The sequence below is a fragment of the Heliconius melpomene genome, chromosome 6 (assembly GCF_056956725.1).
Source record: "Heliconius melpomene rosina isolate 202511_hmr_F chromosome 6, ASM5695672v1, whole genome shotgun sequence".
NCBI lineage: Eukaryota > Metazoa > Arthropoda > Insecta > Lepidoptera > Nymphalidae > Heliconius > Heliconius melpomene.
In genome coordinates this window covers 13,569,416-13,592,547 of record NC_140394.1, presented here as the reverse complement: position 1 = coordinate 13,592,547, position 23,132 = coordinate 13,569,416, and the positions used below count along the sequence as shown (strand labels likewise).

Here is a 23,132-nt window from a genome sequence, read left to right as displayed (position 1 = left end):
GTAGTAGGTCTTTTATAAAGACCCCACCATCAGATGGGAGTGGCAACTTCTTTATACAAGGAAATGTACACATAATGTTTTATTTTATATTTAAATTCTTCAAATGTAAATGGTAGTCTTGCAATAATTTTTATTTACCGTTCTCTTTCTCCCGATGAAAACAAAGAGTATCGTTTAAGAAAAAAAGAAATTATTTGTTCATTATATTTTATTTATACATAAGCAATACAATATGATTAGAGAACCATTTTGGGAATAGACAGTTTTCGTAGGGCATTGATGGTAACAATGAAATAAACTATTATATTCTTAAAAACTAAGTCTTTACTTATACGTTTACTATTGCTGCCCCACTGCCAGATACTGAACCGCTTCCACTTCCTTAGTCAGCTTTAGAACCAGCTCCAGAACCTAATCCTTTTCCAATTCCTGAGCCAGCTCCTGAACCAGCTCCAGAACCTAATCCTTTTCCAATTCCTGAGCCAGCTCCAGAACCAGCCCCAAAACCTAACCCTTTTCCACTACCTGAACCTGAGCCAAACCCTGAACCAAATCCTTTTCCACTTCCTGAGCCTGAGCCGTACCCTGAACCTGATCCTTTTCCACTTCCTGAGCCTGAGCCGTACCCTGAACCGGATCCTGAACCTGATCCTTTTCCACTTCCTGAGCCTGAGCCGTACCCTGAACCGGATCCTGAACCTGATCCTTTTCCACTTCCTGAGCCTGAGCCAGACCCTGAACCGGATCCTGAACCGGATCCTGAACCAGATCCGGAGCCAGATCCTTTTCCACTTCCTGAACCTGATCCTGAACCGGATCCTGAGCCTGAGCCGTAGCCTGAACCGGATCCTGAACCTGATCCTTTTCCACTTCCTGAGCCTGAGCCAGATCCTGAACCGGATCCTGAACCGGATCCTGAACCAGATCCGGAGCCAGATCCTTTTCCACTTCCTGAACCTGATCCTGAACCGGATCCTGAGCCTGAGCCGTAGCCTGAACCGGATCCTGAACCTGATCCTTTTCCACTTCCTGAGCCTGAGCCAGATCCTGAACCGGATCCTGAACCGGATCCTGAACCAGATCCGGAGCCAGATCCTTTTCCACTTCCTGAACCTGATCCTGAACCGGATCCTGAGCCTGAGCCGTACCCTGAACCGGATCCTGAACCTGATCCTTTTCCACTTCCTGAGCCTGATCCTGAACCGGATCCTGAACCTGACCCTTTTCCACTTCCTGAGCCTGAACCAGATCCTGAACCGGATCCTGAGCCGGATCCTGAGCCGGATCCTTTACCACTTCCTGAGCCTGAACCAGATCCTGAACCGGATCCTGAACCAGATCCTTTACCGGATCCTGAGCCTGAGCCAGATCCTGAACCAGATCCAGAGCCAGATCCTTTTCCACTTCCTGAACCTGATCCTGAACCGGATCCTTTTCCACTTCCTGAGCCAGCTCCAGAACCAGATCCTGACCCAGCTCCAGATCCTGAGCCTGCTCCAGAGCCTGAACCAGCTCCCGCTCCTTCACCAGATCCTGATCCCACCCCCGATCCCTGTCCAGATCCTGAGCCTGCTCCAGATCCTGATCCAGCTCCCGATCCCTGTCCAGCTCCCGATCCTTCACCATATCCTGAACCAGCTCCCGATCCCTGTCCAGATCCTGAGCCTGCTCCAGATCCTGATCCAGCTCCCGATCCCTGTCCAGCTCCCGATCCTTCACCAGATCCTGAACCAGCTCCCGATCCCTGTCCAGATCCTGAGCCTGCTCCAGATCCTGATCCAGCTCCCGATCCCTGTCCAGATCCTGATCCAGCTCCAGATCCCTGTCCCGATCCCTGTCCAGACCCTGCTCCTGAGCCTGCTCCAGATCCTGAGCCTGCTCCAGCTCCCGATCCCTGTCCAGATCCTGATCCAGCTCCCGATCCCTGCCCAGATCCTGATCCAGCTCCCGATCCCTGTCCAGCCCCCGCACCTTCACCAGATCCTGATCCAGCTCCCGCACCTTCACCAGATCCTGATCCAGCTCCCGATCCCTGTCCAGATCCTGATCCAGCTCCCGATCCCTGTCCAGATCCTGAGCCTGCTCCAGCTCCCGATCCCTGTCCAGATCCTGATCCTGCCCCAGATCCTGATCCAGATCCCGATCCCTGTCCAGATCCTGAGCCTGCTCCAGATCCCTGTCCAGATCCCGATCCTTCGCCAGATCCTGATCCAGCTCCAGATCCCTGTCCAGCTCCCGATCCTTCACCAGATCCTGAACCAGCTCCCGATCCCTGTCCAGCTCCCGCTCCTTCACCTGATCCTGATCCAGCTCCCGATCCCTGTCCAGATCCTGCTCCAGAGCCTGCTCCTGAGCCGGCCCCTGAGCCTGCCCCATATCCTGATCCAGCTCCTGATCCAGCTCCCGCTCCTTCACCAGATCCTGATCCAGCTCCCGATCCCTTACCAGATCCTGATCCAGCTCCCGATCCCTGTCCAGATCCTGAGCCTGCTCCAGATCCTGATCCAGATCCCGCACCTTCACCTGATCCTGATCCAGCTCCCGATCCCTGTCCAGATCCTGCTCCAGAGCCTGCTCCTGAGCCGGCCCCTGAGCCTGCCCCAGATCCTGATCCAGCTCCCGCTCCTTCACCAGATCCTGATCCAGCTCCCGATCCCTGTCCAGATCCTGATCCAGCTCCCGATCCCTGTCCAGATCCTGATCCAGCTCCCGATCCCTGCCCAGATCCTGATCCAGCTCCCGATCCCTGCCCAGATCCTGATCCAGCTCCCGATCCCTGTCCAGCTCCCGCACCTTCACCAGATCCTGATCCAGCTCCCGCTCCTTCACCAGATCCTGATCCAGCTCCCGATCCCAGTCCAGATCCTGAGCCTGCTCCAGATCCTGATCCAGATCCCGATCCCTGTCCAGATCCTGAGCCTGCTCCAGATCCCTGTCCTGCTCCCGATCCTTCACCTGATCCTGATCCAGCTCCCGATCCCTGTCCAGATCCTGCTCCAGATCCTGCTCCTGAGCCTGCCCCAGATCCTGATCCAGCTCCTGATCCAGCTCCCGCTCCTTCACCAGATCCTGATCCAGCTCCCGATCCCTGTCCAGATCCTGATCCAGCTCCCGATCCCTGTCCAGCTCCCGATCCCTGTCCAGCTCCCGCTCCTTCACCTGATCCTGATCCAGCTCCCGATCCTTCACCAGATCCTGATCCAGCTCCCGATCCCTGTCCAGATCCTGCACCAGAGCCTGCTCCTGAGCCTGCTCCAGATCCTGATCCAGCTCCTGATCCAGCTCCCGATCCCTGTCCAGCTCCCGATCCCTGTCCAGATCCTGCTCCAGAGCCTGATCCTGAGCCGGCTCCTGAGCCTACTTCAGATCCTGATCCAGCTCCTGATCCAGCTCCCGATCCCTGTCCAGCTCCCGATCCTTCACCAGATCCTGATCCAGCTCCCGATCCCTGTCCAGCTCCTGCCCCTTCACCAGATCCTGACCCAGCTCCCGCTCCTTCACCAGATCCTGATCCAGCTCCCGATCCCTGTCCAGATCCTGATCCAGATCCCGATCCCTGTCCAGATCCTGAGCCTGCTCCAGCTCCCGATCCTTCACCAGCTCCCGCTCCTTCACCAGATCCTGATCCAGCTCCCGCTCCTTCACCAGATCCTGATCCAGCTCCCGATCCTTCACCAGATCCTGCTCCAGCTCCCGATCCCTGTCCAGATCCTGATCCAGCTCCCGATCCCTGTCCAGATCCTGCTCCAGAGCCTGCTCCTGAGCCGGCTCCTGAGCCTGCCCCAGATCCTGATCCAGCTCCTGATCCAGCTCCCGCCCCTTCACCAGATCCTGATCCAGCTCCCGATCCCTGTCCAGATCCTGAGCCTGCTCCAGCTCCCGATCCCTGTCCAGCTCCCGATCCTTCACCAGATCCTGATCCAGCTCCCGATCCCTGTCCAGCTCCTGCTCCTTCACCAGATCCTGATCCAGCTCCCGCTCCTTCACCAGATCCTGATCCAGCTCCCGATCCCTGTCCAGATCCTGATCCAGCTCCCGATCCCTGTCCAGATCCTGAGCCTGCTCCAGCTCCCGATCCTTCACCAGCTCCCGCTCCTTCACCAGATCCTGATCCAGCTCCCGCTCCTTCACCAGATCCTGATCCACCTCCCGATCCTTCACCAGATCCTGCTCCAGCTCCCGATCCCTGTCCAGATCCTGATCCAGCTCCCGATCCCTGTCCAGATCCTGCTCCAGAGCCTGCTCCTGAGCCGGCTCCTGAGCCTGCCCCAGATCCTGATCCAGCTCCTGATCCAGCTCCCGCCCCTTCACCAGATCCTGATCCAGCTCCCGATCCCTGTCCAGATCCTGAGCCTGCTCCAGCTCCCGATCCTTCACCAGCTCCCGCTCCTTCACCAGATCCTGCTCCAGCTCCCGCTCCCTGTCCAGATCCTGCTCCAGAGCCTGCTCCTGAGCCGGCCCCTGAGCCTGCCCCAGATCCTGATCCAGCTCCCGCTCCTTCACCAGATCCTGATCCAGCTCCCGATCCCTGTCCAGATCCTGATCCAGCTCCCGATCCCTGTCCAGATCCTGATCCAGCTCCCGATCCCTGCCCAGATCCTGATCCAGCTCCCGATCCCTGCCCAGATCCTGATCCAGCTCCCGATCCCTGTCCAGCTCCCGCACCTTCACCAGATCCTGATCCAGCTCCCGCTCCTTCACCAGATCCTGATCCAGCTCCCGATCCCAGTCCAGATCCTGAGCCTGCTCCAGATCCTGATCCAGATCCCGATCCCTGTCCAGATCCTGAGCCTGCTCCAGATCCCTGTCCAGCTCCCGATCCTTCACCTGATCCTGATCCAGCTCCCGATCCCTGTCCAGATCCTGCTCCAGATCCTGCTCCTGAGCCGGCTCCTGAGCCTGCCCCAGATCCTGATCCAGCTCCTGATCCAGCTCCCGCTCCTTCACCAGATCCTGATCCAGCTCCCGATCCCTGTCCAGCTCCCGCTCCTTCACCAGATCCTGATACAGCTCCTGACCCAGCTCCCGCTCCTTCACCAGATCCTGATCCAGCTCCCGATCCCTGTCCAGCTCCCGCTCCTTCACCAGATCCTGATCCAGCTCCCGATCCCTGTCCAGCTCCCGATCCTTCACCAGATCCTGATCCAGCTCCTGATCCCTGTCCAGCTCCCGATCCTTCACCAGATCCTGATCCAGCTCCCGATCCCTGTCCAGCTCCCGATCCCTCTCCTGATCCTGAGCCTGCTCCAGCGCCTGAACCGGAGCCTGAGCCAGCTCCCGATCCTTGTCCAGTTCCTGAGCCTGATCCAGCTCCTGAACCTTCTCCAGCTCCCGATCCAGCTCCTGCTCCTGAGCCGGATCCAGCTCCAGATCCTTCTCCAGCTCCTGCTCCAACTCCAGATCCTGAACCGGATTCAGATCCTGGAATTTTATAGTCTTTTTGTCATCACTACTTTAAATGAGAGCATAGTTTTAACTACTCTGTGAAAGCCTAATACAATTAAAACAAAAGAGATTTTGCAAAAAAAAAATTAATAAAATTGTCATTGTAAAATAAAACGCCATTTGTTGATGTGATAATCTTCAATGTCACCATTACCATCGCACATTGAAGATTACCACAATATGCCGATATAGTAATTTATTTAGGTTATTGTGTGGTAAGTCAAGTTAAAAACTCAGCTTCACACAGTATTCCGCCAAATTCTGGAGGCTTTGCTTTTCCAAGGCATCGCATTATTAAGTAGCGGAACTCAACCCCGCGCTTTTCCTCGACACCCTTAAGCGTTGTAGAAACAAAAATATTAATTTAAATAAATATTATATTTCCTCGAGTTGGCATCGAACTCACAACCAGTCGCGTGACCCTGCGCCACGACGGACCTATAATATTTTTCTACTTTTACAGAGAATAAGAATAATTTTAACAAACATTTTACGGATAATACTAATTACCTGATTTTCCAGAAGGTCCATCAGATCCAGAGCCGGATGATCCAGAACTTGCTCCAGATCCTACACCTGACCCTACTCCAGACCCTGCTTCTGCTCCCGCTCCTGCTCCGGAACCAGCTCCAACACCTGCTCCAGCCCCTAATCCTATATCTACTCCATTTTGAAGTCCTGAAAACCAAATAATATATGTGCTGTTATCTATACTAATATAATAAAGCAGGAGAGTTTGTTTGTTTGTTTGTTTGAACGCTAAGATCTTTGGATCTACTCGTCCGATTTACTTTGTTTTTGTTTTGTATGAAAGCTGCATTCTTCAGAAGTGCTATAGGCTTTTTTTTTTTTTTTTATTTTAAAAAACTACATCCACGGGCGCATAGTTGCCCGTGCCTTTTTTTATTTTAAGAAAGTTCTTTTAATGTGGCGTACTTAATTTTGGGACAATTTAAACTGTACTTATATCTAGAGCTTACACTAGAGGGGTTGGATGAGACCCCTACCGACAATTTATTTATTTATTTTTTTTTTATTATTATAGTCTTTTGTTTAATTATTATAGTCTTTTGTCTAATTATTATGTATATAGGTGTGGAATTTTAGATTTGGCCTGGCTTATGCAGAACGCCTTCCTTAAGTTTTTGGATCAGTGCCTCTATCACCCTATCGTCTCTTTGTGACATTGCCCCTTTTAGGTTCGCCTCCACCACCTCCGTAAATGAAGCGCCCACCGCTCGGCTGATGAAGTTGCCTATTGCGTCACCGCCATCGTCAGAGTAATAGACACAGGTGTTGGTGTGTCTCGTCACTGCGACGACTGCGTGAGAGACGCTCTCATGTACTCGGATCCGTGCGCGTCCGGTTCGGACGATGACGAAGTGCTATAGGCTATATAATATTACATTACACATATATACTAATAAATTAAAATACTTTCTAATTTGACATGCAATTTATTCTGCCATGTTAGTAACAACCGTCGTTGCTAAGCAACGGTTTGCAAAGTTTCTTTGCTGTCTTAAGAAAAAGTCACCCAAAATGAACTTATATTTTGATATTCATCCTTATAAAAATAAATATATTATATAATATTTAATAAATATTCTTATAGTTGAAGCAGGCGTAGCCGCGTCCGGGTCCACTAGTAATATATAAGGCTGTAGTAAAAAACGTACGTACTGACGATTTTTATCCCCAGGTAATTTTAAAAACTACTAGTAAGTTTCGTTAGACTGTATGTTAAAAAAAATACTTGAATCATGAAACAGTAAAAAATGTTATTCTTATTACGAGAATTGACATCTTTTAAATCGATTTATTTACGAGATCTTTTTGATTTACGACGAAATTTATAAATCGAAGAAAATACAAAAAATACAAAATGAAAAAAAAATGACCTCACCATTAGGGACAGCAGGCTTGGCGTGAATTGCTACTAGGCACTGAAAATTAAATTAAATTATAAAATTAATTTAAATTATAAAATCAATTTAAATTATAAAATTAATTTAAATTATAAAATTAATTTAAATTATAAAATTAATTTAAATTATAAAATTAATTTAAATTATAAATCTTTATATTTTACTAGACTTAAACTTCGACTAGTGGTTAAATAGAAATAACTACACACCTAAGAGCGAGAGTGAGGTAAAGTAACTGTATAGTACAATACAATACAATACAATATCATTTATTGCACAAAAACAACAAAATTTTACACAATTTATATACAAAATTAACAAAACATGTACAATAAGGCGGCCTTATCGCTTGAAGCGATCTCTTCCAGGCAACCTTTGGTTGTTGGAATTGTATAAAAAAGAAGGTGGTGGGTGGTGCATTAAATTATAATATAAGGAATTTAATAACAATAATAATATAAATAAATAAATATATATAATTAATATACACTAAATAAATAACACATACCTATACGTAGATAAATATACATTACTATACAGTAAAATAAACATAATAAATAAATAATACATATAGTACACATAGTATTTAAAGATTTGTAAAAAAATGTTGATGCTAAAAACAAAGGCTAAAATTATATATTTAAATAATATTTCTTTAATGAAGTTTTAAATTTTTGTAAGCTTTTGGCACGTCTGATTTCCATAGTTGGGCAGCTTTAATAGTATAGGAGTTAGACAGAAAAGAAGAAGAGTGAAGAGGAATTTCAAGTAATAGATTGTTTTGGGAGCGTAGTGAAAGTGAGTGGACGTCACGTAGAAACTTGAATTGTTTCTTCAGATAAGGAGGAGTAGAAGGGTTAAACAGCACAGAATAGAGAAGATGAAGTATATTATAGTAACGTAACCGCAGTACAGTGGGTTACATTGAAACGGCTATATGTATATTATTACATTAATTAATTTAAATTCGAACAAGTACTTCCTGAGATCAGCGTGGTCAACTAAACAAATTCTTCTTCTGCTTTATAATATTCATCTACAACTTCGTGCGCATTTGTATAAATTGTCTAAATGTTTTTTTTAGTTAACAATATAATAATAATAATAATAATAATAATTCTATTTGTAACACACACAATTTAGATTCAACATATACTGAGAAAATAACTAAGTATACAGATCTCGCTATTGAAGTCAAGACACAGTGGAAAGTTACCACAACAAAAACAATTCCTATAGTTCTGTCTACCACGGGCGTTATACCTTACGCTTTGCACCAAAGCCTTAATACACTTCAAATGTCACCTTTCACATACACTCTTTTACAGAAAGCAGTAATTTTAAACACTTGCCGAATAGTGCGTAAATTTTTGTCTCAAATTTGAACCCTACAACCCCGAATTAGTAGTACATTAATAAATTAACACATATTTTCTTTATTCTAACTATGCACTTGGCCTAGGCCCGTGCTTAGTTTTTCATTACCTTCATCTTAGAAGAGATTTTAAAATAAAAAAAAATAACATAATAATAATAAAACTCTTTATTGTACACCCAAAAAAAGAAATAGAAGATTACAAATAAAAGAATATGGCACAATAGGCGACCTTATCGCTAAAATAGCGATTTCTTCCAGGCAACCTTGAGACGTTGGAAATCGCAAAAAATAAATAAATAAATAAATCGTGAGGATGTGAATAGTAGCATATAATCTTATCATCATCTATTTCCAAAAGGGGAAATAACATTTAATATTTTTATTTTCTCGTTAACGGTCGGTGACGAGGCAAAAGGCAGCGTTGACGTCCGCCACTTAGCACTCTATGCTTCAGAATTCGGAGGAAGGTGTGGTGGGAATACATGACCTACTAATGACAGTATATAGTTATATACACTGTCATTAGATTAATACATGACCTACTGGTCATGTATTAATCCTTGCTTTTATTATCTATATATATAAAAGGACTTGTCCTCACTGACTGAGGTAAGACGCACGCACAGCCGTTACCGCTGTGCGTAGAAACGTGGAATTTGGACAGATGTTTACTTTCGTAATCTGGACATCTACTAAGAAGGGATTTTGAAAAATTTTAACCCTAAAGGGGTGAAATAGGGGTTGAAAGTTTGTATGGAAAACAATTTAAATCGACACCGATTTTTATAAAATTTGAAATTAGGTCTCTTAAAAATATTTAATTGAACACATGTTTCACGGTTTTTTAGAATTTACCCCCTAAGGGTGCTAATAAGGGGTTGAAAGTTTGTATAGAATTTTTATTAAATCGGCACCAATTTTTATAATATTTGAAATTCAGATTCTTAAAAGTATTTAATTGAACACATGTTTCATGGTTTTCTAGAATTCTTCCCCTGAGGGTGCAAATAAGGGGATGAAAGTTTGTATATATTTGTTTTTAAATTGGCACCAATTTTTATAACATTTGAAATTCAGATTTAAAAATATTTAATTGAACACATGTTTCATGGTTTTCTAGAATTCGTCCCCTAAGGGTGCAAATACGGGGTTGAAAGTTTGTATGGAAAAATCTTTAAATCGCCACCGGTTTTTATAAAATTTGGAATTTAGACTTAAAAATATTTCATTGAACACGTGTTTTATGGTTTATTATGTAATTCACCCTACACACAAATAATCAGGCGAAGCTGCGCGCGTCCGCTAGTTTATATATATTTGGGAGCTTATTTAAATTACTGGTATCTTAATATAAATTCGACAATTATGTGTTCGATTGCTAGTAAGGCGAATGAAGTTACCATCCAACACGCTTTATCCCTAGCGAGCCATCAATGCCCACGTACATGCTTTCCTCCTGTGGGGTGTCCTCCTGGTTTACATGAGGTCAATTGAGATATTTCCCTGCTGCTCCTACCCCTCACTCATGCTTAATAAATCTGTTTTACTACTATTTCATCACTCATTCTGTAGAGAATGAGTGACACATGTAGATGTGTCCAAAAGCATCCCTGAACGCCTTTCTACATATATTTCTTATCTTTTGTCTCTACTTTATCCAAAATATAACAATTAATCATTTATTCTAATCCGAGTATTTCCATTTACACTGATCCTGCTCTCCATCCTTTCTTCATTTCTCTCAAATAACCCTTTAGAACCTTTAGTTTCAACAACTTTTATGAAAGCCGTTTCTTATACTATTATGTTGACTAACATTTCTTTTATGTGTTTACTTGAAAGAAACAAGCTAATTAGCATTAATAATTGAAAATATTGTAGAGTAACTCAAAAACATCTTACCGCGAGTGCCGCACAAGCCAGTACCAACTTCATGACGCAGGTTCAGACTTCAGGTCCGTGAATGATCTAATTTGTTGAACGTCACCGTGCCTCTTATATATACATAGTTTTGTGATTCGCAGAAAGCTGTGTAAACATTTGGAATTTTGGTATTAATATTGAATTTGGCAAAATTTGCATAAAAATATAAAATGTAAACACATTGAGTGGATAGTAGTTACGCTCAATTATATCATGGTCGACTAATCATTACACGTGGCGTCGCTTTTGCTACTAATACATATACCCCCGTTGGTATGTCAAGTGGCGACGAGAGCAGTGTCGGGGACCGCCACTCAGCTTCCATGTCAGTGCCATGTCCGGAACGGCAGTAGGTGGAGCCGTGGAGGACGAAGCTAATAGCTACGTGGAATGTATGAATAGGGATGGAAGAGAAGATAAATGAATTATTATTAGATTTGATTTCCAGACGGTCCCAAAGTTGGCGTAATTTATGGAAAAATCTTTGATATGGACATTTGTACTGGTAACATCGTATTCAATACATTACAATTTGTCACTTTGCAATGTTCATTACACTGTGTTTTGTTTTCCAGCTGTCATCGCGCAGGTAACGAACTACATTTAAAATTTTAATATTTTCTGAACTAAAGTCATCTTTCTAGATGTTGCATTATTGCAGTGCAAGAACTTCTGCAGATTATGGACAAAAACAAAAATGATGAAAATTGTCAAAAAAATACTTAGAATAATCAGAAGTAATAGTATAAAATAATAATCTGCAGTACAAATAGTAAATGATTTTGTCCAGTATAAGAGAATTACAATAAAAGAGAGCTCTCAGGCTTACCGATGTCCTTAAATCACAACTGCACGAGGTCAAGGAACATACATATATTTAATATAAAGAATAAGAAAATAATAATTTAAAACAAAAGCCCTCTCAAATCTATCGCTATTTAAAGAGCTCGTTGGGAATACACCTTCTCTGTATTTTTAACAACTTTAAATTGTTATTCCACACTTAGGAAAGTCATTCCACCTATAAAAGTTACATTTCAACATTTGACTGGTGATGATTCAGTGAACTCCAAGCTAGAGACTTCCTTACAGTTGTGCCTTCTCCAAACAATGATATGTGCTCAACTGGCACGCTCGGACCGCCAGATTTAAAAAACCACCACTCCTTACAGTTGGATATTACAACATTGGCCAACACGTTAAAAATTATTTCTGATAATTATGAATGTGCTCAGAGGTAAATTGCAGAGCATATATCTTTCTCTCTCTATTTCCATTCTGTCGCTCCGTTCTCTCTGACTACCCCGCTTGGGACAAAGCGTGAAGCTGTCAAGTTACATATCTTCTATGGACGAGCGACTTAAGATTGAAGTGATAATAATAGTAAAGTCAATTTAATAGTCACAAATAATATAATTAATATAAAACCTATATTATTTTTACAAAAGACAGACAGTATGTATATTATCATATTATTTACATTTCAACTTAGCCAACACTCTGGCTATAAATACCACCGTAAACTCTTGCGCAGTATAATTTACCATGCTTGGAATCCGTTCCAATTAATTTAAATTAAATAATAAGACAACAAAGGCCGTCTCTGGCAATATGTTATGCAGTAATAAAAATAAATGAAACAATAATGTAGAAATAAGGAGTAATTGCCACGACACTGATACAAGCGTGGTGCATCAAAATATAAAAAGGATGTTTAATAAACACTTAGAAATTAAATTATTCTTAAACTTTATTCCACAACATAATATTCATGAACTTTGTATTATAGAGGTCTGACTTCGAAACTCTTATAGCTATCTTAGTTTTAATAATCGCCAAGCAGCTCCTATGTTCAGCAGATAAAATACAATACAATAAGCGGTGGCTCTTTAATAGTGTTAAAAACATATATAAGTTTAAAAACCGTAAATATATTGTATTATGCGTTGATACAATTTATGATATCACATATATGTCATAGCATCGCATCTATTGAAACCTGGCCTTGCCTGGCCTGGCCTGGCCTGACCTGGCCTGTGCTGAGCTTATATACGGACCTCCCACTGGATTATATCAACGCAATTGGAAATTATTTTACACAAGTACTTGTAAAACTATCTGGGTCAAAGAAATTTATAATTGTATACGGTGACTAAATTTACATAACATAGATTATCTATTTCAAGAGCTAACAAGAATCACTTATTATACTGCTACTTGTATTGATAATATTTTTACAAACACCATACCAAGAAACAAGACGATAATTAACTAGCTCAAAAAACAAGCTTTTACTATTTTTAAAAAAAATTAAGAGCTTATATAACTGAAAAGTTAAAAGTGAATTAACTCTAATAAAAAATATAACTTAATAAAGTTGTAAGCTTTATCGACAATTAAGCTTCTTCATTTAAGACAAAACAATTCCATATCGTACATCTATATATATAAAATCGAAAGGTCACTCACTCATCACGAAATCTCAGAAACTATACGTGCTAGGAATCTTAAATTTTGCATAGGAGTTATTTATAGGACGTAGGTGCTCGCTAAGACGGGAATTTGCAATATTCGACTTCTAAGGGGTTGTTTTTGGGGTCGAAAGTTTGTAAGAAACTTCGTTACTACAAATGCTAGGAGTCTCAAATTTTGCATAGACGTCACTAGAACGTAGCCATGGAGACAGAAATTAATAATAACATACATCACGCGGGTGAAACCGCGAGAGGGCCGCTAGTATGTATATATTTTTAACACTAAAACTTTACGCCGTAATTAATTAATGTTCCCGTTTTTATCACAGTACCAATTTGATAAATAACAAAAGCGTGTTACATTTTGACGGTAAAATTAAGAACATTCAGCATCTTCTTTTCTTCTCGCTATCAACCGTCAGACCAAACCGTCAAGACATATTAAACGAGCTCAAGCTCGATGGGGTTGTGTCGTTTAATTACTTAGTTCCTACGGCCACCTTCCAGCTGGGAAGTGGATCAAATTTAAATTGCAAGGTTTGATTATAGACAACGGGACAGGTAAAAATAAATAAAAGCTTGTAAAAGAACAGTCAATTCAAGAGACATGGTCAAGACATTTAAATCTATACTAATATAATAAAGCGGAAGAGTTTGTTTGTTTGTTTGAACGCTAAGATCTCTGGATTTACTGGATCGATTTACTTTGTTTTTGTTTTGTATGAAAGTTGCATTCTCCAGAAGTGCTATAGGCTATATAATATTAAATTACACATATATACTAATAAATTAAAATACTTTCTTATTGACATGCAATTTATTCTGCTATGTTAATAACAACCGTCGTCGCTACGCGACCGCGTTCGTTACCGCGTCATTTTGATATTCATCCTTATGAAAATAAATATAATAGTCACTTTTAGCATTTCATCTAGATTGACATTATATTTCTATAGAAATTATATTCTTATATTTCAAGCAGGCGTAGCCGCGCCCGGGTCCGCTAATCTCTAGATAACAAGAAAACGTCAAATCTTTGAGGTATTTTTATCAGATTAATTAGCAATATTGAATTATATTTAATTAAAAATATTCCTTATTTATGTAGACTGTAGGCTTTTTCGGCAAGAAAATCAATAGAGAATTTTCAGAATTAAGGTTATAATTTTATTGCTTAATACAATGGTAGCTTTCCTGCATCAGACGGGTATGTGACTCCGGTACTCCGAGCCACCATTTGTTATACTTCTATCCAGTCTATAAAAGTGGTGTCCTCTTTTTTACCCCCGACGACCAACCCCCTCTCTCCCCCTTCCCCCTTATTATTAAGATAAGTAGTTTTTTTTTAACAATTGAATATCCGTATGGGAGAATGCAAATAAATATTAATTAATAATAATTATTATTAATTTATGCTTGTAAATATTAAAATAATCGTTGTACAATTAAGTAAATGCCATTTGTAAAGAATGACGTAAACAGACACTAACCTGTCTAAGCGGTAACGTCGCACGCCTCATTCATGAATTCGAGTCATACCCTACGTATGAGGTATAAAAATATGTTATTTATTATAGAAATAATTATGGACATAAGATATTTAATTAATATTCAAATTATACTGTTATGATGAACATACTTTAATTAATTACTATATAATTATTTCCATAAATATTATTTTATAAATGTAAAACATTTGACTAACGTGTATGTTGGTAGTTGACATTTTTCTATGAGTTGGTCAGTACTAAGTAGTTTTTCTTCTCCCGTCGTCAGCACCGTGCCCCTACATTATAAAGCTAAGTACAAAATCGTCACTTTTCAAATTTTAGGTTATTTATATGTTTCTATTGGCTGATTAAATAAATAAACCTTTGTTAATTAATTATATTACTTTGTTAATTAATTAAATACTTGTATAGTATACAAATCGATATAAATTTATTATGTAGTTATTAATGAAAAAAAATCAGACTTTAGGATGAAACTGTGCTATCTGTTCTGTCTGCATAGCAATGTATGATAGGATCCTCTAATATGTATTTGGATGTACAAACCGTCGACAGTTGATTGATGCTGCTGTCCATTACTTTCAATAGTAACAACCCAACGGCACCGTCGCGTGTCCTTTCTTCCCATTCAGGTGGATAAGATCGCTCTTCCACGGCTACTCCGATTTGCTATGGTGTCGAATAATATCTCAGTTTAAGATTACATTAACTAAAGAGCATCGCCGAATAGCCTTTTGGCTGAACTTAACGTTACGTATTGAGCTCTGGCAATGCGGGACGGCCAGCGTCATTATTTCAAACTGACGAATGAGTAGCTCTCAATATTCTCTAAAGATTTTAGCAATAGCATAGAACTTGCTATCAGCGTTTTAGTATAACGCTGTATCTCGCAGTAGTCGTAGTGGAAAATGTCTCTAAATACGCCAATTGTTTCACCGGAATACTATCAAGCTACTATCTACGCATATACTAGTTAGTGGAATGGATTGTGAGAATTTCAGCGAGCTCTAAATAAAACTGTCCTTAAATCAACCAGAATCGCCTTTGCTCGAAGTTTGCAAGGTTTGGCACTACCTACCAACTTTAGAGATGTATAATTATTGGTAAAGATGGATTACGCTTAAGTCCAGGAAAATGTGTAGAAGAAAATATTGCTGTTGAAATGATATATGATTAAAACATTAATATATACAAATACATATATACAAAATAGTTAATGTTTGTTAATGTAATATTAACCAAAAAATTATTAAAAATGGTATATTTTATCATATCAATCTAAAGTAATTAAAAAAAATAGTTATGGTAGTTAGGTAGGTTGGTAAAAACAATATCTTATATAAAAATATTAGATTATAAAATTACAGAAATTAAGTAAAATATTAAAATATAATTTCACATATTATGCTATATGCTATATATATGTACGCTGGTCGGTCACATATTTGGTACCAGTCGGTCTCGCTGTAAAAAAAATCTTCTTTTTTTTAAAATGATAGTGAAAATATTGTTCTGGACACCGAAAAAATATGCCCGTTAAAAGTGCAGCTTTTAATTTTGTATATTAAGAGGTGTCTCATCGCGGTTTTCGATTTCCCATATAAAAACAAGGGGAGTTTTGTATTTTTCAATTCAAATGTTATTGCGCTTGAGCTAATAGTATTGATATACAAACCAATATATATATTTTGTCCAAAATTAAACGATCTACAAAAAAGGTCTCTCTCGAAAGAAAAATGCTCTCTCGAAAGTAGTACGTTGGTTTGATCTCAATAATTTACTTACTATTGAATAGTAAAAAAATTTTAATGTATAATGTTCAGATACCAACAAAAAAAATGTTAAAATATGTATATTCTTGCGCTAATTTTTCTCAGGCCTGAAACATTAAATTAATGTACTAGTGGCAAAACGGATGAACGAGCTGCCTCGATCGTCCGCCGACCGGCAGACGATGTTGCCAGCGTGGTCTTCAGCACTTCCAAGGTGGCATTCCGCCCTGAATGTAGCGCTGACCGTGCCGAGGCTCCGGACGCTAGGCTCCGGTGCTGGCAGTCGATAGATGCCAGCTCAATTAAGTCTAGATCACCATGGCAGGACTCCCGCCAGCATACACAAAGCCTAAGCAGAGATGATCCTGTACCGGGTTCGTATTTTGAAATTTATTTTTCATTTTCTCAAGTGGAAATCAAATATACATAAACACCAACAACCCTTCACGTTTACAGTGCTATACTTCGTGTTATACTTAGTCTATGCATATTTAGTATATTTTTTTAGCTTCCCGCTTTATCCCGCAAATAGTTTGCATCAGAGGAGATTGTCAATGAGAACATCATCTGTACACACTCTGATATTCACTTTCCTTGAGAATTCAATACATTGCGGATAAATTGTTCTAACTTTTCATTTTAATTCGAACCAGTAGTTCCTAAGATTAAGAGCAGATTAGTGGGCAGCTGCCCCCCCTGGACCAGCGGTCGATTTTAGAAACATTATTTTCTTGAGCTCCATAGATGCCGTTAGGACGAAAATGTCAGCAAAAACACTTATATAATATGATCCCGGTTTAAATTCTTTTTTATATAGAAAACTGGCCACACCCTTGTACAATTGCATTATGTTTATTACTGATTCTTTTTACAACAATAGATGTTTGTTATATAGCGTCCGGTGTCACAGGTCCTCTGGTAGGCGGCCGATCGGGTGGACATCTCACACTTATTATTCTATCGGATATATATCGAGAATCGGATGGCTCACTGTGTCAAATGCCTTTTTTAAATCAATAAAAACCCCTAAAACATGTTTCTTATTGTCGATGTTTGTCCTAAATTTTGTTGTGAGATCTAGAGCAGCAGAGAGTGTATTTGATTTTTGCCTGAAACCATATTGCTTATGAAAAAGAAAATTTATTTTATTAAGGTAATTTAACAATCTAGTGTACAAAATTTTCTCAAGAATTTTGGACATTACTGGTAAAACAGAGATTGGTCGATAGTTGCTAGGATCTGTTTTCTTACCGGCTTTGTAAATAGGACATACTTTAGCTACTTTTAAAACATCAGGAAAGCTACCTTCTAAGAGTGTTTGGTTAAAACTAGAATTTAATCGTTCAACGATGTAATTTTTGATTGTTTTAATTATCTTGGTACTGATATCATCTATGCCAGTACTAGAATTCATATCAAGTTCATTTATTATTTTAAGAATTTCAGTTTCAGTGCAAGGATTTAAACCCGTCTCTATAAAACTAAAGAGAAAAAAAAAGTTATTTCTTTTTAGTTTTATGCAGTTGGATTTTATGTTTTCTTAATAATTGTGCAATAAAGCGTTTTTTATTGATTTGATTGATTACTGACTGAATCAATCTTAAATTATATTTAAAAATAAATGTCTAGTTTAACAAAACGGGGGGTTGAGTTTCGCCACTCAACACGCAATATCTCAAAAGTTAGACAGTGCGTGTAGTGAAAGGGTTGTTTTGATATTCGGTTTCATTTGCTCATCCCGGTAAATGTGGGATGCAACGTGAAACTATACGAAAAAATAACTCTACATGAATAAATAATATATAAATATAAAAAAAAATATATAAAAAAATGGCATTTATTAAAATAGATATTTTCATGAAAACAACTTATACTTGAAATGCTAATATGAATTATTTTTATACATTTTTATTTATTTAGAAAACCAGATGCTTCTTTTTGGAAACTTTGACCAAAATTTAATCCAGGTCCTAACCCAAGGCCAGCAGGTGCACTATTAGCACCAGCATAATTTTCTGCAGCATTAGAAGCAGATGAACTAGAAGCGGCAGCACTGCTCGCACTACTGCTTGCACCACTGGATCCGTTGTCATTAAAAATCCCAAGGGCTGAAAGGTAACATAATTAATAAATTTTCTACAGTTTGTAGTTAGTACCCTTAGATTTGTTCATGCAGTTTTACTTTCAACTTTGCAAAATTTATTGAAATAAGAAGAATTCTGGGAACTCCTCCCTTAGCACTCCCCTGCACTTCCCAAAGAACAAATATGCGATGCATGACTCTACGTAATTTGAACGGTGCGTTGTCTGTCACTCAGTAACGAAAGATTATATAAATATCTCTCATATTTATATACTTACATACAAAATACGGGGAACAGGTGAAGAAAAAAGAAAGCAGAGAATGGTTTAATACTAAGTTACCTCTGCGTACTTTGTTGTATATAATATATTATGTATTCGCTTACCTGGGAAGGATTGGGCAACTGCCACGCACTGAAAAAAAATCCAAAAACATAATTATTATACAAACTCAAATACAGATTGCTTACGTTATGAAGGTGTCGTCATGAAGGTGTCGGTCGTGAGGATGAGGTGAGTTCGAATCCATTTGATAGACTTAGATTAGTCATATGAAGAATCTACAGTGTCAAATTTTACATTTTCTCGCTCTGGTAACGTCAACAAAGTGCCTTAACATTACGTATGTATTGGATGGATACACTGTAAAGCTACAAAATATCTCAAAATGTTAGAGAAGATTCTGGCAATACAAAGTGCGGTATTGAGCTACCAGATACGAAACTAGAAACACCACGACTTCGGGTGGAAGGCGGAGGCAGCAAATCTTAGCAATCGAGGTAGTTGTTCGTTTGATGCCCATTTCAGCGAAAATAATAATTTTCATTTAGTAATAAGTAAGTAGTAGTTTTATTAAAACGATAAATAATGAATAAATAATGAATGATAAATAATTAACGATAAAGATAAGACAATAAATATCAAATGTCTCACCATAATCGCTACAAATACCAGCAGTAGGACCCTCATGTTTTCAATTCTGTAACTGTAGTAACGGGTAGGCCGTTGGTTTTCTTTTTATATCCGGATTATTCAAAAAGCTGTTTAAACAAAACATTTATGGACAATGAGTTACTGCAAACAAGTTGCGAGGCCATTTACAATTATATTAATGTAATCCGTTCTAATGAATATACAATTAAAAAATAAATTAAATCAGCTTTACACTGTGTCCCGCGCACAGCAGGGTAGGCAGAGAGAATGTCGTGCTGAATAGAGAAGGTAATACATATCTAAAGTGATAAGTTTTTAACCCTTTAAATTCCCAATGCAGGAGCATTGGGTAAAATCGGAAAAGATGTCTTTGGAAATAGAGTTTCTTGTCGGCTCTTCTCAGCAGAACTGCCTTCCGAACCGGTGGTAGCTTTTTGTTGACATGTACATTCGACGATTCAAAAGTGCTTATAAAGTTTATTTGAATAAAGAATATTTTGAATTTGGATTGAATTTGAATTTGAATCATAGCTCTAAAAGTAATAATGTTGTATGAATAATTTCTATGAATTTCGATAGTTCAATACACTTATGAATTACATAAATTGCTGAATTTAGGTTTTTGTAAATATGAATATTTTTTAATATATGTAAAATTTTTCAAGTATGTATTTGACAGGCCCAATATTTATATCAGCACTCAAGGGACAGAACACCGACTTCTCACTCTCTCCTGGAGCTCTCTTATTATCAAGGAATGTCATACGTATGTTTCACATTCATTTAACTACTGAACAGATTAAATTAAACTTTATAGTTATGTACGTTTAACCTCATTATAACACATTTTGTATAATTTGGCTATAATTTAACAACAAGTCTAAGCGGGCGTAGCCGTAGGTAAGTTGCTAATTTAATATAAATAAGGTTGAGTTTCGCACTCAACACGCAATATCTCAAAAGTTAGACAGTGCGTAGGGAAAGGGCTGTTTTGATATTCGGTTCCTTCTGCCTGTCTGGTATAAGCGGGATATAACGTGAAACTATACGAAAAATATAACTCTACATAAATGTATATATTATAAATATAAAAAATATATTTTGTAAAAAAAAGGCATTTATTAAAATAGATGTTTCCATGAAAACAAATTATACTTGAAATGCTAACATGTATTATTTTTAAACATTATTATTTATTTTAAAAAGCCAGATGCTGCTTTTTGGAAACTTTGAGCAAAGCTAAATCCAGATCCGAACCCACTGCCACTGCCAGCAGGTACACCATTAGCACCAGCATCATTTCCTACAGCAGATGAACTAGAAGCGGCAGCTGCTCCTGCATTTCCGGCAGAACCGGCAGCACTGCTCGCAGCACTGCTTGCACCACTGGGTGCGTCGGGATCACCAATCCCAAAGACTGAAAGATAACATAATTAATAAATTTTCTACAGTTTGTAGTAAGTACCCTTAGATTTGTTCATGCAGTTTCACTTTCAACTTTGCAAAATTTATTGAAATAAGAAGAATTCTGGGAACTCCTCCCTTAGCACTCCCCTGCACTTCCCAAAGAACAAACATGCGATGCATGACTCTACATAATTTGAACGGTGCGTTGTCTGTCACTCAGTAACGAATAAGAGAGATATTTATATACTTACATACAAAATACGGGGAACAGGTGAAGAAAAAAGAAAGCAGAGAATGGCTTAATACTAAGTTCCCTCTGCGTTACTTGCTGTATACATCCTTAGTATATAATATATTATGTATTCACTTACATGGGAAGGATTGGGCAACTGCCACGCACTGAAAAAAATACAAAAACAAAAACATAATTATTATATAAACTCAAATACAGATTACTTAATATGTCATGAAACTGTTCGGTCGTGAGGATGAGGTGAGTTCGAATCCATTTGATAGACTAGCCACGTTAAGAATCTACAGTGTCAATTTTTTTATTTTCTGGCTCTGGTAAGGAAGCGTTTTATCGCGAACGGAGTGTCTTAACAATACGTATCCTCTGCTATGTAAAGGATGGATACACTGTAAAGCTAAAAAAATATCTTAAAAATGTTAGAGAAGATTCTGGTAATACAAAGTGCGGTTTTGTGTTCGACGAAACCAGAAACACGACGACTTCGGGTGGAAGGCGGACACAGAGAATCTTAGCAATAGATTTCCTTTACCTTGCTAAGCGGGAAAAATGTGTGGTTTTGAAAGAAATGAAGCATTTGAACATTACCCAATACTTACCATTCTAATTCTATTTGTTATCTTGAATTTAAATTCATAAAACGAAAATCAAAATGTTTCTTATTTGATGCCACAATGGGGTAGTAAGTAAGCGTTATATAAATAATCGCGGTAGTTGTTAGTTTGGTGCCCATTAGGCGAAATAAATAATTTTTATTAAAACAAAGATAAAACAATAAATATCAAATGTCTCACCATAATCGCTACAAAGACCAGCAGTAGGACCCTCATGTCTTCAATTCTGTAACTGTAGTAACGGGTAGGCCGTTGGTTTTCTTTTTATATCCGGATTATTGAAAAAGCTGTTTAAACAAAACATTTATGGACAATGAGTTACTGCAAACAAGTTGCGAGGCCATTTACAATTATATTAATGTAATCCGTTCTAATGAATATACAATTAAAAAATAAATTAAATCAGCTTTACACTGTGTCCCGCGCACAGCAGGGTAGGCAGAGAGAATGTCGTGCTGAATAGAGAAGGTAATACATATCTAAAGTGATAAGTTTTTAACCCTTTAAATTCCCAATGCAGGAGCATTGGGTAAAATCGGAAAAGATGTCTTTGGAAATAGAGTTTCTTGTCGGCTCTTCTCAGCAGAACTGCCTTCCGAACCGGTGGTAGCTTTTTGTTGACATGTACATTCGACGATTCAAAAGTGCTTATAAAGTTTATTTGAATAAAGAATATTTTGAATTTGGATTGAATTTGAATTTGAATCATAGCTCCAAAAGTAATAATGTTGTATGAATAATTTCTATGAATTTCGATAGTTCAATACACTTATGAATTACATAAATTGCTGAATTTAGGTTTGTGTGAAAGTTTTTACGGATAGTTGCCTGCAGGGATATACTCGTAAATATGAATGCCCTGTATATATTGTAAACTTTCAGTTTTTATCATATTTTAAAAAAGAAACAAGAATTATATTACAATTTTATAATTATTCATATGATCTTTTTAGTGAAGACGTTGTCCATTGTCACCTCACCTCTACACTTTTAAACTCTAATAAGTTACAAGCGCCTACTAAAGTAATATACTAAAGTTAGTAACTAACAAAAACAATTTATTAATAGTTTTAATTAACTAACGTGTAATAAATATTATTTGCTCCTAATATGTTCATAGGCGCTTATAACTTATAGGATTTTGGGGTCTGTCAGGGAGTTAAACCTGAGACTGAGAAAGAATTAAATATTTATAGAGGCATTACAATGTCTATTAATAGATAGGTATTAGAATAGTCACGACATGAATCACGTATCACTTCGAGAAGGCTCCTACTGTATAGAAGTGTAGAAGGCTCTAGTAGTATATACTGGAAAATTTGAGGCGACTCGCCTTTTAGCTAAGGATATAAAAGAAAATACCTTTTAGAATTTTCTTAAATAAATATGAAATTATTTAAATATGAAGCGTCTTG

The 23,132-nt window shown here is 39.0% G+C and overlaps 1 protein-coding gene across 1 annotated transcript; it reads right to left on the bottom strand.

The window, feature by feature from the left end:
• Positions 1 to 382: 382 nt before the first annotated feature.
• On the bottom strand, positions 383 to 19,482 carry LOC146538678 (uncharacterized). Its single transcript, XM_085187085.1, has 7 exons — positions 19,447 to 19,482; positions 18,900 to 18,927; positions 18,407 to 18,539; positions 17,683 to 17,912; positions 5,956 to 6,123; positions 4,132 to 5,421; positions 383 to 3,981 (listed from the first exon to the last, which is right to left on the bottom strand). The coding sequence occupies exons 1-7, from the start codon at positions 19,480 to 19,482 to the stop codon at positions 383 to 385; spliced, it is 5,484 nt and encodes a 1,827-aa protein (XP_085043211.1).
• Positions 19,483 to 23,132: the final 3,650 nt, after the last annotated feature.